The 18,801-nt window shown below is 30.9% G+C and overlaps 1 protein-coding gene across 1 annotated transcript in view; it reads right to left on the bottom strand.

Moving 5' to 3' along the window:
* LOC113371502 (la-related protein 1) overlaps positions 1–18,801 on the bottom strand; it is a 184,475-nt gene that overhangs the window by 39,734 nt on the left and 125,940 nt on the right. Inside the window, exons 11-12 of the mRNA XM_026612125.1 lie at positions 8,317–8,442; positions 3,301–3,500 (exon numbers count right to left, since the gene is read on the bottom strand). Coding sequence (XP_026467910.1) covers positions 3,301–3,500; positions 8,317–8,442 — 326 coding nt within the window. The remainder of the gene's footprint in view (positions 1–3,300; positions 3,501–8,316; positions 8,443–18,801) is intronic.

The following is an 18,801-nucleotide window of genomic DNA, read 5'->3' as shown; positions in this document are numbered from 1 at the left end:
ATCAGTAGTTTGTCGGACACCGATGACCTCCCGCTCTTTTGCTCGTCGTGAACGTCTGTACGTTCTTTGGAGAATTCCTAGCACCATTTGCAGACGTGCTGGACGCTGATGCAAGCTTTTCCATAAACTTCTGTCTATGAATTTCGATAGGCGTAAGTTTCGTAGCGTTTAAAAATAGAATCACTCAACGGATTTTACACCTGGCGGTAAAGGTGGCGGGCTCCATCGCGGATGGCTGTTTGACAGGCACTAAACTTCGCAGTGATCTTCCAGGTAGTTGGAATGGAGTGTAAAGGATCAACAATGGAAGTGGTGTTGCCGAATTTCTCCGGGTATCTCCCACGGCGAGTATACAGCTTTGGGAACCTTATTTTTTACTTGCCCCTCGTAGTTATGAGGTTTATAAGTTTTAAGGGATAGAAATTATCTGTTAGATTTCATGTAATCAAATTTAAATTGTTGCCCAAAATGTTTTCTCCGATAGAAGTATTGCGTGGTACCTATACTATAGTACCTATTTTCATTTATGATAAGAAATATAATTGAGGTACCGGCCAGTGTTAGTTTGATTTAGGTACAAATTTGTTATTAATTTATTATCTGCAGTACGTATGAATTTTATGTCTAAGAAACTTATCGAGTTCATTGGCTCTAATTCAACTATAAATTTTAATTTTTTATTGATCTTATTAAATTGATCAATTATCATAGTGAACAATTATGTTTTACAAATACAATAAACATATTTTTTACTATCGTTATGTAGATGACATTATCACTTGTATCCCTAGTACTGATGTCACTATGATAATTGATCAATTTCTCACAAGACCATGAAAATATCGCGCTAAGAATTCGCAATTCGTTCCACACATATTAGTCTAAGAGCCAGTGAACTATTTGACTAACCTGTTTTCTCAAAGCTAGATTTTTTTTAATGATATTTTATTATCGGTACATTAAGAAAGTGCCGATCTGGCAAGCATCTCGCGATTGCGTCATCATCCCTCGAGTTTTTGAAAATGTCAAAAACAAATTTTTTAACTTGCTTTCACAAGGCTCAAATTCTGCACAAGCAAAATTCTTTTAACTGTTCAGAAAGCATATGTAAAATGACAGACCATTCTGACGATTGCAAGGGTCTGCCAGACGAGTACATAATAGTCACGACGCGCAAGGGTGTGGGCGCATTGCCATACATAATCGACTAATACCCTTGTATTTGAATAATTTATACGCCGTTTTGAAAGTCATTTTGAAAACATCCGATATACCAAGCTTCAACTTTGTATCTCACCTTATGGCCGAGATATCATTGAAAATATGCCAAAGTGCCCCCTTTTTCAAACTCGATTTTTCGCGTAACCATAAATAATATTGGCTTAGACCACATAATGTATAGTAATATAATAGGTTGTCAAATATCTCCCTTTCGCCTTTTTGTATTATAAACCAAGAGCAAAAAAGCGGAAGGAAGATATTTGACAACCTAATATGCTAAATAATCCTTTATTATTAGCTAAAAAGGATAATATAATTTTTGAATTAATGTTTTCGGATAGCGCGTTTTGTTTAATAACTTTCTTATTAGCGTTATTCGAAAGCCTATTGTTTTTTCTTTTAGCATTGCGAATATTGTTCAAATCAAATTTGTGGAACACATTTAAAAATTGACGAAACCAGAGTTTGTATACCCGCGAGTAACGCATGGCGCACTGCTTTCCGACCGAACGAATTCTACTATTAGCGTTACGCGGGGGTGTACTGATTCTGGTTTGTTCAATTTTTCAATGTGTTCCACAAATTTGATTTGAACAATTTTTCATTATATCTCAAAAAGAATAAAAGATACGTATAAAAGCATATAGATAAAAATCAAAGGAATCTTTCTGGCTTATTATTGTTTTTTATTATTTTTCTTTCACACAAAAATTGACAGAGTTATGAATGTTTAAAAATAAAAGACAGCGCGGCCGCGCAAATTGAAAAAAAAAGTTTTTATAAAATTTAAATTTGTTATGAAATTATGAAGTTGAAGATTGGTATATCGGATTTTTTCGAGAAGATTTAAATACCTGAGTTGGGCCAATTGTGTATGGCAATGCGCTCATACTCTTTGCGCGTCGTGACTGTGATAAAATATGTATTAACACAAATTTTTCATAAATATAAAATTTTTCATAAATATAAATATAAAAAAATGTTTTAATTTAATTCAATATTATAATAATATGAAAAATAAATATCATAAATATAAAAAATGAAATGAAAAAATAAATATAAAAAAATAATGAATTAAATCAGGCGAGCCACCCGGCTTTAATACGCTCAAATGTATCACCCGACTCCAATTTATATGACTTTAACCGCATTCATTGACTAACAATATCATCCGACTTCATATGACCCAAACCGAATTATTCCGACTTCAAGCCGATATAACTTCATCCGAGTTCATATGACTCAAACCGAATCATTCCGACTTCAAGTCGATATGAATTCATCCGAGTTCCTATGACTCAAACCGAATCATTCCGACTTCAAGTCGATATGAATTCATCCGAGTTCCTATTACTCAAACCGAATCATTAAGACTTCAAGTCGATATGAATTCATCCGAGTTCCTATGACTCAAACCGAATCATTCCGACTTCAAGTCGATATGAATTCATCCGAGTTCATATCGAGACTTATCGAGAAGCAGTGCGTATGGATCTTGAGTGTTTGTTTATTTTTGACTAAGCGCTGAGAGCAAATTTGTTCATGAAATATCAAAAACTCATTTAGATAATAAATACGCGATTTAGATTTTAAATATTATCAAAATAAACTACACAACGAGTTCCATTATTTATTATTTAGATATTTATTTATTATATTCTAGATATTATTTCTTGTCTTAAATTATAATTGTTCATATATGAACTTGATTCGAATCACTCGAACTTTCACTAGTTCTAGCTGTTTACATATACATACTTTTTTTAACAGTTAAAAGAATACACCCTCAACATTTGAGCCATTTTGGAGCAAGTTATAAAAACTTTTTGATATTTTAAAAAATTGAAGATATGACGACGCAATTGAGAGATGCCTGCCAGAATAGTACTTTCTTAATGGACCGATGATAAAATACCATTAAAAAAATGACTAGCTCTGTGAAAACAGGTTAGTCGAATAGTTCTCTGGCTCTCCTACTAATATCAGTCAGAGAGGCATAAGTGCATTTCCTTCGCTATACAAGAAAAGAAACTTATTGTATACTGCTTCTTGCCCTTAACCATCCTTATACAAACTTACCCTGCAGATGATGTTCGCGGTCGGTGTTCTTTAACGCCCATTATCCAACCTACATGGTGTTCCACAGGAGGATTATTCATGTGACGCGTTTTGCGTTTGCGTGGTGTGCGGGGATCAATCAGTTCGTCTTTGTTAACGGCGTAGAACCGTGGTGCTCGCCTGAGAGACGCTTGAAGTTTGTTCTTACTGTTATGTTCCGCCTTAAAAAACAAATTTAAAATATTAATACATAACAATTACTAATAAACATAATATGTAATGAAATACCTAAGTGCATTGAATGCACATATTTCGCACCCATATTCTTGGCATTTAACTATTTAGAGCAAATTTTGGTGGTTTTATTTTTTCTACAGTATTCAATTCTGCATTTCTTATGGAAACAAATATCTGTATTAGACTTAGGCAATAATTTTTTCGTGTTTGTTAGTTTTATTTCGCGGGTTTCCCAAAAATTGGTGCTTAGTTCTATTTCTTCAGTAAAAGTACAAATTCGAGACATTTGTGCCACCTGAAACAAGGATATTGAAAAAGAACTGGGCACTGCAACATTCTGAATTTGTAGCAAATTTTCTCCCCTTGTGACCCTCTACGCCTACATTGTAATATATAAAGTTTTCTGATAAATTATTAATATTGATAGAGTACAGATCTATTAACTATAATAAAGTAACAATTAACTATAAAAATAGTTCCATATCATCTTTCATTTGCTTCGTTTTAATTGTAATCAATTTTTATTTGACCTAATAATTTCAATTTACACAACAGGTTGGGTAGAAATACCGCCAGCTTTGTAAAAATTTTAACAATTTTCTATAAACTTCAACATTTTTTTGGTGCAAAGCTACTTTAAAAAAAAATCAGTTTTTCAAATTGAAAAAATGTTTTCAACTATTTTTTTATTGGATGCTTTGTGTCCTGTCTATCTATCTTTGTCTACCTATTTTGATTGAACTATGTACTTTTATTAATGATATTTGTTGATATAAAGCAGAATAAAAGCTTATAAAATAAACGAATACTTCCTGGGTCAAATGGACCGGCGTGTTAAATATCGGTATACATTAAGCATTTAAACAAACTCAAAATCTCAAACTCAAAATCTCAAACTCAACAACGAAAAAAATAAAACTTTAACACTAAATTGATTAGTACAAGAAGTTTCGATCGTCACATTTTCAAAAACAAAATTACTTATGCTTTTTCAATTCAAAGTTAACTAGCTGTAAGTGGAATTCTGTCTTGAGGCAATTATGGCATCGTGCCTTAAGGCAAATTGCTGGAACTTCCCGTACCGTAACGAAATGTTCGAGGAATACTGAATGTTTTCAAATAAATTATTATAAATATTGTAACATTGTCTAATATTTATAAGTATTATATAAACTGAATTGCAAAGTTGAAATTATTTGTTTGAAGTATATTAGAACTATAGTCAGAATTAAAAATAAAATCTGAATTATTTTCGATATACAAAAAATTAAAAAAAGAAAAAAAAAATTAAACAACAAATTTTTTTCCAAAATTAATTATTTTGTTAAGACAAGCAGAAAGTTCTTTGAATCATTCAAATCGGACGCTTAGTTCTCTCAAAAACTGCCATTTTTTACATGTTTAGCTCCGTATCTTCGAAATGGCTGGGCCTACCTTTGCCAAAAACTAATAAACACTTCTCCCAATCATTACTAATTGAATGTTTTTTAGATCATTCAAATCGGATACTCCATTCTCTCAAAAAGTCGATTTCTATTTTCTGCACTCTTTGCTCCGTATCCCCGAAACGGCTAGACCTGCCTTTGCCAAAAACTAATCAGCTCTTTTCCCTATCGATAGGAATCGAATGTTTTTTGAACCATTCAAATCGGTTGATCCGTGCGCCCGAAAACGTGACTGGAAATTTGTATCCATACATACATACATACATACATACACACACACACACACACATTTATATCATTCTAGATCCTCCCCCCACGAAGTAATGCCTAACGGCGGTTTCCGTGGGGACCAGAGGCAAGGGCAAAGCGGAGGTTTTAGTCGGTATTATACCAGGGCGGTATCGAGTCCGACATACCCAAGCAGAAGACCGGTCTGGGATGCGTAAAAGCATTTCCTTCGCTATACAAAAAAAAAAAACACACACACATCCATTTTTTCTGAGGTATGCCAAAACGTTCAGAAACCTTCAAAACGTCGAGAAATGTAAAAATTTTCAATTCCGATTTTCGCCCCATTACAATAACACCCTACGGGAAGTTAAAAAAAGTTCGCTTTTGGTATGGTTAGTGTTAAACTTGAACTCAATTCAGCAAAGAATAGTGTGACAGAAATGGGTTATTTTCAATCGGATACATATTTAACTTCCCATAGGGCAATTTATTGTAATCGTCCAAAAATCAAAATTGAAATTTTTTACATTTCTTCACGTTTTGAAGATTTCATTTTTTTTTTCAAAATTTTTTTTTGTATATCGAAAATAATTCAGATTTTAATTGTAATTCTGACTGAAGTTCTAATGCACTATGCACTTCAGTTTATATAATTCTTATAAATATTAGACAATGTTACAGTATTTAAAATCATCTATATGAAAATATTTAATATTTCTCAAACATATTTTGTTACGGTACGGGAAGTTCCAGCAATTTGTCTTAAGGCGCGATGCCATACACACCACTAGTTTTGATCTATATTTTCAATTCAAAATTGATATCACTATTGCATGATATCAGGCTATCCAAAACGGCGGTTCGAACTCACGACCCTCTCCAAATAAGGCAGTTCGTTTTACCGTTATTCTATGAAACAACCATGATAATATATTAACATATATAATATTAACACACATTCGTCGGATGGCGTATCGCAGCGGTTTCCAACTTGAGAGGCGCGCCCCCTAGCCAGGTTGTACTAAGGGGAGCGCGATCATCTGTTTCCAGAATACTATTTTTAAAAATAAATAAAAGAATACTATTTTTAATAATAACGTTTAAAAACATTTGAAACGATATTAAAAAATAAAAAACAAAAAACAATTAATTTTTATGCATATTAACTTTCCGTAGGGTAACTATTGTAATGGGCCGAAAATCTAAATTGAAAATTTTTATATTTCTCGACGTTTTGAAGGTTTCTGAACATTTTGGCATACCTCAGAAAAATGGAAGTGTGTGTGTGTATGTATGTATGTATACAAATTTCTAGTCACGTTTTCGGGCGCACGGATCAACCGATTTGAATGGTTCAAAAAACATTCGATTCCTATTGATAGGGAGATGTGCTGATTAGTTTTTGGCAAAGGCAAGTCCAGCAGTTACGGAGATAAAGAGTAAAGAGTACAGAAAATAGAATCGAGTTTTTGAGAGAACGGAGCATCCGATTTGATTAATCTAAAAAACATTCAATTAGTAATGAGATTTGTAATGATTGGGAGAAGTGGTTATTAGTTTTTGGCAAAGGTAGGCCCATCCATTTCAAAGATACAGAGCTAAATGTGAAAAAGTGGCAATTTTGGAGGGAACTAAGCGTCCGATTTGAATAATTCAAAGAACTTTCTGCTTGTTTTAACAAAATAATTGATTTTTTCAAAAAAAATTGTCTCAACTTTTTTTTTCAAAAAAAATTTTTTTTGTATATCGAAAATAATTCAGATTTTATTTTTAATTCTGACTAATAAATATACTTTAAACAAATAATTTCAACTTTGCCATTCAGTTTATAAAATTCTTATAAATATTGCAATGTAACAATATTAATAATAATCTATTTGAAAACATTCAGTATTCCTCGAACACTTCGTTACGGACACGGTACGGGAAGTTCCGTAAGGCACGATGCCATACACCCCACTACTTTTTACATAATATCGCATATTAATTTGTAGTCTGATATCAGTTGTGTATTTATAAAATTCTATTATTGAAAAAATTAAGGGAGGCGCAACATTTTTTTTTATATAGAGCCGTAATATTTTAGTATGATCTAGCAGACCATGATATCAATCGCCAAAAAAAAATCATGAAAATCGCCAAAAAAAATTTTCAACAGTTAATTACAAGAACACGTCCCAGCGAGTCTTTACCAAAAACTAATCAGCACGATTCCCAACCAATATCTTTTGAACGGTTTTTGAATTTTTAAAATCGATTCAGAATTGCGGGATAAAAAGTGAACGAAAATTTTTCAGTTTTCTGATATTTACAAAGAAATGGCTCAGCCGATCGTAGCGCAAAACTGATAAACGCTAGTCCTCATCGAGATGCATTGAATGGATTTTAAATTTTTGAAATCGGTGCAGCTGTTTTTGAGAAAAAGTGAATTTACGGTAAAAGATCTTTTCGCGCACACACACATACACACAAACTTTCCAAATTTGGTCTCATTTGATTCAGAATGGCTTGAAACGTCGAGAAAATAATAAATTAGCGAATCGAATTTTTTTATGAAAACAAACTTTTCCTTCGGGAAGTTAATAAAAAAAACTTTTCCAAAAGCAATCGTTTCGTAGACACTAGCAGAGAGTCAAAAGTGAATCATTCAAATCGGATGCTTAGTTCTCTCAAAAAATGCCATTTTTGCACTTTAGCTTTGTATCTCCGAAACGGCTGGACCCGCTTTAATACTCCGTTCTCTCAAAAACTCGATTTCTATTTTATGCACTCTTTGTTCCGTATCTCAAAAACGGCAGTACCTGCCTTTGCCAAAAGCTAATCAGCTCCCTATGAATAGGAATCGAACCATTCAAATCGGTTCATCCATGCGCCCGAAAACATGCACGAAAAATTGTACCCTTATATACATACATAAACACAAATACAGTTTTTCTGAGGTATGCCAAAATGATCAGAAACCTCGAAACGTAAAAAAATGCAAAAATTTTCAATTTCGATTTTTGGACGATTATAAGAATTTAGTTAGTAGGCCTTTAATAATATTTTCATTTAATTATTTGGTAAAACAATATAAGAAATTGATTATGATAAAGTGATTTAGTAGATTTATATAAATACTTACAAATGTTGGAGGCGGAGGTGGAGGCACTTCTGGATTTTGAATGCGGCTTGTTTTAGGAATAAGTTTCTCAAAATCTTCTTGTGTAATAAGATTTACTGTTTTGTAACTGTTTGTCGATGAGCGATCCTGTGAAAATAGTCAACAAAATCAATTCAACAATATATACCATTGGTATCGATACTTCAGTTCGATATATTTGTCGGTATAGAGTCTATACCATGTTGCAGCAGATAAATATAAGCTTTTTCACAAGCTCAGAAAAATCTTGATCGAATTTCAATTAAAAACGTTTACAAAAAAAAGCGATAATAGTTAATTGATCCATTACTAAAATGACTATTATAAAATAATGAAAATTCTGAGTTGTATGTAGTTTTCCATTTCGCATTAACGTAACATAAGCGTCGTACACCCTATTATACAAATAAATTTCTATTTCTTTTTGGATAATATTGAAGCCTTTTCATAAACTCCAAAGTCTGAACTAAAATTAAGTCGAAAGATTTATTGACTGATATACATTATCAGTATTGCAATAATGTAATTGCAACAAAATTACAAAATTGAACTAGTTGGTATTGGTATTTAGCCTTGATGCAAGTTACACGAATTTGCCGATATGTGTTAACAATAGACGTAATCAATAATAAACAAATTAATTTATGAATGATTAGAAGTATTCCGAGAGGATTTATTACACATAATTGAAAACGAACGAACACGTTAACTCGGAGTATTTTCTAAAAGCAAATTTTCACAAATCAATAATTTTTATAATTGAACCAATTTTCGCAGAACGTTAATGGTTTAGTAGTATGTTCATTAAGGGGGGCGATACATGTAACAAGAAAAAAAAAATCGATTTCATAAATCGTTACAATAACATCTCAAAAATATGCCTGTAAATATTCAAAACAAAATTATCATTATTTATACAATAAAAACTCATTTAAGTGCCACGCCTCAACTCGACGCTTGAGTGCAATTGTACTCTTATCTGTTTCTGTGTCAAAACTTCAAACGCGTTTTTCTCAAAACGACATTTTTGAAATTTGCGGGCGGGATAACTCAAAAAGTTCTCAACAGATTTCAATGAAATTTTGCACACATCTACTTTACAGTAATAGCTTCTAGTTAAACCTCAAACATTCCAAAAAAATTTTAAAAAATTAACCCTTTTACCAAAAAAAACCATTGAAAAAAAGGTGAAAAATCAAACTTTTTTTTCTAAGGTGTGCCAATTTACGATTTTGTGACTTTTTTAATTTTTTTTGGTTTAACTAGAAGATATATGTTTTATGAACACGTACAAACTAATTTTTTTAAATTCAGATCACCGTACGAAAAGTGAGAACGCCCGCAAATTGATGGCGTTTTCCGAGAGGGTCTTGGCAGATTTATTTTTACGGCAGCCATTTAAAAAAAAAAAAAAAAAAATTTTTTTTTGTGTATTTTAATATATAATAAATAACCCTAAAAAAATTCAAAAAGATTCAATCATTCCTTCCCAGTTTAAAAAGTCCTCAAAAAATGGTAAAAATTACGGCGATTACATGTATCGCCCCCCTTAAGACTAAGTAATCTATCGTTATACCAAGTAAATCGTCTAATTTTAATTTTAACAAACGTCAACAAAACTACTCATTTTCTCAAACTTTGATGAATTTTTAAAATTAAATTACTAGTCGTAAGGCCGCAAAATTTCAGTAAGTTCTATAAGACCATGATATACATCGCCAAAGAAAGTTTCATAAAAATCGGCTTAATTTTTTTTCAACAGTTAATTACAAGAAAACGGCTCGGTAGGTTTTCACCTAAAACTAATCAGTATTATTCCCAACTAATATCTTTCGAACAGTTTTTGATTTTTTTAAATCGATTCGGTAAAATGAGCTTAAATGTGGACGAAAAGTTCAACACTCTTTTTCAAATTACAAAGAAACGGCTCGGCAAATCGTCTCACAAAACTGACAAACTATAGTGCTCCTTGAGATACATCGAATAGCTTTTAAATTTCTGAAATCGGTTCAGGCGTTTTTGAGCAAACGTCGATCAAAGGTCTAATTCTGACAAATGCCAAAATAACGATACTAATTTTTGCAAAATTTGATAAATTTTTAAAGCTAAACGAGTTGTCGTAGGGCGGTAATATTTTAGTATGATCTAGAAGATGGTATCTACCGTCAAAAAAATAATAAAAAAAATCGTCGTTTTTTTTAACTTTGAAACAAGAAAACGGCCCGGCCGATCTTTACCAAAAACTAATCAGCACGATTCCCAACCAATATCTTTCAAACGGTTTTTGAATTTTCAAAATCAATTAAGAATTGCGGGCTAAAACGTGGACGAAATTTTTGCACTTTTCTGCGATTTACAAAGAAACTCAGAAACGCTAGTCCTCTTTTAAATTTTTGAAATCGGTCTAGCCGTTTTTGAGAAAACGTCGATTTACGGCAAAAAATCTGTTCACACACGCGCACACACATCCTTTTTCCAAATTTGGTATCATTCGATTCAGAATGGCTTAAAACGTCGAGAAAACATAAAATTAGCGAATCGGATTTTTTGATGATAACATAAACTTCTCCTTCGGGAAGTTAAAAAAGAAAATATTTTACATAATTACGGGTGTATATTATAAGTGTTTATTAATATTAATACTAAATGAAAACAATATTTCGAAGAACTAATTTACTTGAAAACTAAAAAGAAATTTGGCACGGTTTTATTTATATAAGCTGATCAATATCAGCGTTTTTTTTTTTAAATTTGTTCTTTATTTTAATTTTTTTAATGCGGAAGGTAGCAACGCGTATGCAGCTTTGATATGTTTTACAGTTTTGATAAGTGATAATTTTTTATGAATTTTAAGGTTGAAATTAACACAGGCCCACAAAAAAAAGTTTCCTGGATTGGGCGTGTGGCTTATGTTTTCCAATGTACCTTTCATGAAGATAAATCTATAGTCAAAATTGGGATACAAAATATGGAAAAACATTTAAAAACTGACACAGTCTTCAATGTAAAATTTTTTCTGAATAAATGAATTAGCGACTTATCTTTTGTGGACCTGTGCAATTTTTCGCAAACATACGTACTTCCAAAAAAAGAATTTATCATAATTTGATTTGCCTTTTTTAAAGCGAAAATTTCCCAAGACTGACATGAGATTTATAAGAAATTCGATGTTTACTGAAATAATACATTTTTTTAAAATCTGTATTATTTTGCATGGTAAATGACGAAGAAAACATTTACATGAAAACAGCTGTCTATTGTTAGCTTTAAACATTTGGAATCACAATTAAAATTTGTTCACATTTTCTTTTTCTGAATATGAAAATTGAGATACAAGATACTGCAGAAGATATTATTCTTCACTACCAAAATTACGAAAGTACTACAATTGTTCTTTCACATCCAAAAACAATTGTAGTTTGCCATTTGGGTCGTATACTCATTTAAGCATTGCATCACTATTAGTGTCAAGTTGTCTTTAAATTCACGATGATTTAATCCCTGCGACTTTATAAGATTTACTTATTTAATTATTTTAAATTTAGAAACGCGTTGTTGCTATGTTTTCCGACAAATTCTCAATTTTTCTTGCAATATTGTTAAAGAAAAAGTTCTGCGAAAACCCGTTTTTACCAGTATTTGACTAATAACAAAATTAGTCTTTACAGCCGTATTTGACAAAATATCTAAAAAAATATTATGTAGTTGAAAAATGTAAGGCGGGCCGCAGAAATACATCAGCGGGGCGCGGGTTGCTCATCCTTGATCTATAGATTCTTTTCGTCGATATTTTGACCATAATTTTTCTGACGATATCGAGACGACAACTTGTAGTTATGCTACAATTTATAATAACGTATTATAAATGTTATGTGTAAGTCTTTGATATACTTGGATTCTGCAATTGCAAATTGATTTGATATTGCAACTGTTGAGTATAATTGTTTGAAATAATTATACTTCGATTCCTTCTCACATGAAATAATAAGGTACATATATTATAATTGTTCATTATTATTATTTGAAATCATTTTTGTTTGATACTTTTCACGTAAAATAATAATGTGTTGTTCCATACTAAATCCAAACGCCTGTCAATTAATTATTAACCAGTTGAAAGTAGCATTTAGCCTTAAGGCAAGTTGCATGAACTTCCCGAAATGTGTAACTATTGCCTTAATCAACTGAATTTGAGATTTAGATATTTTCAAATTTGAGATAAAATTTTCAAATATTTATTTCAAAAATAAAGTTATCGCTATCAAATAAATCTAAACATTCCTATTTACAATTGATATTTCTCAGGCATATTTATAATATCTGTAATTATATTGTATGTCCTAAAATTATGAGCTCATTATTATAAGTTTTAATGAATTGATAGTGTTTGACTCATCATATCACAAAAGCAACTTTTGACACAAATTTTGACTATAATATTTTTTCAAAGTTAGATGAATTTTTAAAATTAAACTACTTGCCGTAGAAACGTAAAATTTTAGTATGTTGTTCAGGACCATGATATCAATTGACATAAAAAGTTTCATCAAAAAAATTTTTAACAGTCAATTACGAAGAAACGGCTCGATCGATCTTAATCCAAAACTAACCTGCACGACTCGCAAATAATATCCTTCGAATAGTTTTTAAATTCTCAAAATCGGTTCAAAATTTTTGGCTAAAACGTTGACGAAAAGTTTTTCACTTTTCTGCTAATTTCAAAAAAAAAAACGGCTCAGCCGATTGTATCAAAAATCTTACCGACACAAGTGTTTATCAAGTTTCATTAAATGGTTATTAAATTTTTAAAATCGACTCAACCGTTTTTGAGAAAACGTCGATGAAAGGACAAACAAACACCAAAAAACGCGACCAATGTTAAACGAGTTGTCGTAGGGCCGTAATATTTTAGTATGATCTAGGAGACCATGATATCAAACGCCAAAAAAATTAATAAAAATCATCAAAATGGGTGTAAATCCGTACAAATGAAACGGAAATTGTTACGGCAAGGTCAAGTGAGAGTAATTCGCTCTCGATGATATGATTTCTATACGAGTCGATTCTGATTGGTCGTATTTGTGCAAGGTTTCTTGGTATGCGTGACTTTATACGTGCGTACGTCACCCAAAGCGTGCTTTATACGTGCATACGTCACCGAAAGCGTGAAGCATATTGTTCAAATTTCCGGTGTTATGTCAAAGCATTTTAAAGTTAAATAGTAGTATAAATCGTGAGTTAATAAAATGTCAGGATCGGAAGAATATTTAATCCCGTCCCCCATAAATAACTGTAGTGCAAATAATCGCAAATAGTGAAACAAATGTTAAATCTGCGCTGCGTAAGAAATGTAAGTTTATTGAAGTAATTTGTACTATTCGAGTTTTTCGAGGTTACTATATACCGTTGAAGTTATTACTAAAATGGAAAATATTTTTATAGGCAAGGCATATCTACAGTTGATCAAACAATGAAACTGTATCGCCAGCGAAATAGTCAAAACAAACAAGTAGTCACTAAACGTATGTTAATTTCAATTACATGAAGTTCTAAAAAGACAATTACATGATAAGTGAAATTGTGAAAACAATATTTCTTTATTGGAAATTTAAAGAAAGTTTACATGTTTCTCTTTTATGATAACTATGAAGACTAATTTTAATTTATTATAATAGTAATTATAAATATTGATGCAGGTTTAAAGCCTCTTACAAACTCTGAAAGATCAAGATTACATCGGTAAAGAGAACAACAGCAGGAAAATAATCGGTTACTGCCAATTTATTAGAAAATCTTGAGCCAGGTATCAATTTATTAGATGTTAATGACAACACCATTGACATAAATAAGAATCTTTTTTCGCTATTTAACTCCTGAAAAACGCTTCAACTATTCACATTTAAACATATTATTCTGTTACCTTTTTAGATGAAAGTACTGCTGTAACTTTTTCTGATATGGCAACTACATCACGTCAATTGCAAATTAATGATTCTGCATATAATGTGTGGGTCAAATGAAGTATTTGAACTTCCATATAAAGACTTCAATTTGTTTAGGAATGCACGAAAATTGTTTGAAAAACAATTTACAAATGATAGGTTTGGCTATGTATGTTTTGTGTGTGATCAACTTTGGTTTCAAAGTGACTTAAAAATTTTAAATAAAGATCAAAAACAAATTCTTAATAATGGTTTTCTGAATATTGATTCAAATAATCAGGTTGGATGTCAAACTTGACGAAAGTCATTAAATTCGGGTAAAATTCCCACTTTGTGTAAATTTAACGGGTTTGTTTTTGCACCTATACTAAATTATCTACCTAAACTAGATACTGTATCTAAAAGGTTAATTTCACCTAGGTTATGTTTCATGCAAATTAAACGATTGCGACATGCAAATGGACAATTTGGAATATTTGGCCAAATTATAAATGACGTTAATAATATGGTTAATTTATTACCTCGTGATATTGATGATGGTCATTGCATTAACGTTCACATAAAAAAGTAAATAATTCATAGATCAAGCTATGTGCAGGGCTTGATAAATAAAACAAATATAAAAGTATTCGTTCGTAAAAGTAAGCTTCAATTTTTTAGGAAAGACATATATTACAGCTGTTCAAAGAATGAAATTATATCGCCAGCGAAAAAGTAAAAAAATACAAACAGTCAATGAATGTATGTTCATTTTAATTATATGAAATTCTTCAAACACAATTATTATATGATGAGTGAAGTCATTATTACATGACAAGTGAAGTACGAAAGCAATATTTGTTTAGACTTTGTTTAACATAATCCACTGTGTAAACGAATATTATAGAATTTATTAATCAGCAATTACTTTTTTTTCTAATTAAGGTTTGTTGCTGAATGCTCATTACAATGACAAACCGATCATGTCATATTTCCAGTATGACTTTGATTACATTATTGTTTGTAAATATTATACATATTTTTAACGCTATCATAAATATATAATTTATAATTTATCATTATATAAATGTGTATAATGGTCGACACTAATAAATGCGTGCATCGTGAGTGTTACCATATTACTAATAAACATTATTCAAATTTGTTATATGATGTATTTATTTTTACTTAACTTAAATTTGCTACTTTGTACAGTAGCAAATAAGTTTTACTTCAATCGCGTGTGAAGACTTAAACAGGATGAAATTAGTTAATTTTCGAATGATTTGGCAAAAACGAAACTTCTTCGGAATAATTATTTAATTTTAGTGTTTTACTAATATCTGAAGAGCAAACTTTTTTTGCCGAAGAGTATGATTATTTTAACTTGTGCAATTTTGTCTATTTCAATTAGTGTAATTATTTGATTAAAAATATATCTCATACTTTCGTTTAACAATAATTATTTTTTAACTTTTTAACATGAATGACGTGCTGATTAATTTTTGGCAAAGGCAAAACAAATCGTTTCTAAGATACGGGACAAAAAGTGGCAAATTGGTAATTCATACTTTGAGAAAACAAGGCGTTTGATTCGAATGATTCAAAAAACATTTTATTTGTATTAACAAAATGAAAAACTGATTAAATTTTTAGAAAGGCAGGTTAAGCGGTTTTGGAAATTCATTAAGAAAAGGAAAAGAAAAGCCATTTGGCGGACAAAAATGATCCTTATACGAGCATCAAATTATCAGATATTTTAAAGATTTAAGTAATAATTACAAATTTTGTTTACTTGTTTATGCGTTCCGTACCAATGTATAACCGTTAGACCGCTTTACGCGCTTCGATATTTCGTCTCAAGGACGTAACGAAGCCTGATTGTTTTGAAAAAAAGTTCAAAATTTTCGAAAAATTTCACAATAAAAAAAAATATTTCAATTTAGAAAAAAGGTCAATTTTTTTCAAAGTTTTCAAAAAATCTTTTTTTTTAACATTTAAATTAAATTTTAATTATTTAAACACGGAAAGTTTTAGTAATTGGCCTTAAAAAAGGGGGGCCTCACAGACGAATTTCGCCGACGAATGGTCTAGCGCCGCCACTGTGTCCAATAAACATTTTTGACCGCCGAATGGCATTTTGTTAACTTATTTCTATTGAGAGTCCATAACTGCTAGGCCTGCCTTCCCAAAAATTTAATCAGTTATTTATCAATACAAGTAAAATATTTTTTGAATTATTAAAATCGGACGCTTCGTTCTCTTAAAAACTGAGTTACCATTTTTGGCACTTTTTGCCCCGTATCTTGGGAACGGCTAGACCTGCCTTCGCCAAAAACTAATCAGCACGTCTTCTTATCAATACGAATGGAATGTTTCTTGAATTATTCAAATCGGTTGATCGGTGTTCCCGAAATCGTCGACAAAAATTTGTATCCGCACACACACACATCCATTTTTTCTAAGCTATGCGAAAATGTTCAGAAACCTTTGAAACCTTTTTGATTTTTTGCGATTACTATAATTTGCCCTACGGGAAGTTAATAATAATATCAGCTTCCTTCCAAAAACAATCTCTTAGTGTAGCTGTAGTCTTCGAAACTCTGCACAACTAACAGAGGACTATAAACAGGCACGCCAGTAAGTAAGCAAGGCTATCAAAGATGGTATAGATAGGTGCTTGAACAAACTTCTTCAAAAGTTGAAAAATTCCCACGGTAAAGAAAAGTATATATAAGATAGTAATATCTTGTGTCAAAATTCAGTCAAAGCCATCACCAACTTGCCCACATATCTTGAATAGAATAGAATAGAATTCGTTGTTTCCACAGCAACTAAGTTCAAGTTACCAGTTAGCCCATGCTCTAAATCAAAGATGAGCAACCCGCGGTCCGCATGCGGCCCGCCGGATGTTTTTCTGCGGCCCGCCAAGCATTTCTCAACTACAGATTATTTTTCTAGATATTTTAGCAAATACGGCTATAAAGGCTAATTTTGCCGTCAGTCAAATTCTGGTAAAAACTGTTGTTCGAAGAAATAGCATTTCCTGATAAAATAAATATTAATTCATTTAAATATTTAGTTTCACAATCTTCAATATTGCAAGAAAAATTGAGAACTTGTCCGAAAACATAGCAACAACGCATTTCTAAATTTAAAATAATTAAATAAGTAAATCTTATAAAGTCGCGAGGGTTAAATCATCGTAAATTTAAAAACTTCCTGGCAATTTAGATCGTGAATATGTCGATTTTCAATACTGAAGTACGTTAGCTCAATAGTAATGCAATGCTTAAAGGAGTATACGACTCCAATTACCATTACAAATTACAAATCCGATTACTATTGTTTTTGAATATGAAATAATAATTATAGTCCTTTCGGCATTTTGGTAATAAAGAATAATATCTTTTGCAGAATCTTGTGTTTCACTTTTCATATTAATTGTGATTCCTAATGTTCAAACTAACAAGACAGCTGTTTTCATGTAAATGTTTTCTTTGCCATTTAACATGCAAAATAATATAGATTTAAAAAATGCATTTTTTCAGTAAACATCGAATTTTTTCATAAATTTCATGTCAGCCCTGAGAAATTTTTGCTTTTGAAAAAAACCGCAAATCAAATTAAGATAAATTCTTTTTTTTGAAGTACGTATGTGCGCGAACAATTACACAGGTCCACAAAAGATAAGTCGCTGGTTAATAATTAATTCATTCAGAAAAAATCTAGATTGAAGATTGTGCCAATTTTTAAATGTTTTTCAATATTTTTTGCCCAAATTTTCACTATAATTTTATTTTCAGCGGTAAAAGGAACAATCCAGACAATTCTTTTTTGTGGACCTGTATAAATTTCAATCATAAAATACATAAAAAATTATCACAGCTGAGTAAAACAATAATATAAACACAATTAAATATTATAAACATAATTTTATCTTCAGCGGTAAAAGGAACAATCCAGATAACTCTTTTTTGTGGACCTGTGTAAATTTCAATCATAAAATACATAAAAAATTATCACAGCTGAGTAAAACAGATCAAAGCTGCATACGCGTTGCTACTTTCCGCATTAAAAAAAATTAAAATAAAGAACAAAATCTAAAAAAAAACGGCTGATATTGATCAGCTTACATAAAAAAGCAGTGCCAAATTTTTTATTAAAGTTTTCAAGTAGAATTGTTTTGCTTTTAAGTATTATTTGTTTTCATTTCGTATTAATATTTATAAGCACTTATAATATACACCCGTAATTATATAAAATATATACTTCGTACAATTTTATATTTTTGTTCATTTCTTGTGGCAATTTTGTAATTTTGTTGCAATTACATTAATCCTGCGCTCAGTCTAAAAATATTTTGACTTAATTTTAGATCAGACTTTTCTCAGAGTTTATGAGAAAGCTTCAATTTTATTAAAAAAAAGCAATTTTTTTTAGCATGGCTGATACGGCCGAAACAATTTTTTTTAAATTTTGTTCTTTATTTTAATTTTTTTATGCGAAATGGAGAACTGCACACAACTCCAAATTTTTATTATTT

Source organism: Ctenocephalides felis, unplaced genomic scaffold (genome assembly GCF_003426905.1).
Source record: "Ctenocephalides felis isolate EL2017-DRISC unplaced genomic scaffold, ASM342690v1 CF-g0.4_SCAFFOLD_01492, whole genome shotgun sequence".
NCBI lineage: Eukaryota > Metazoa > Arthropoda > Insecta > Siphonaptera > Pulicidae > Ctenocephalides > Ctenocephalides felis.
This window is presented reverse-complemented; position numbering and strand designations above follow the sequence as displayed.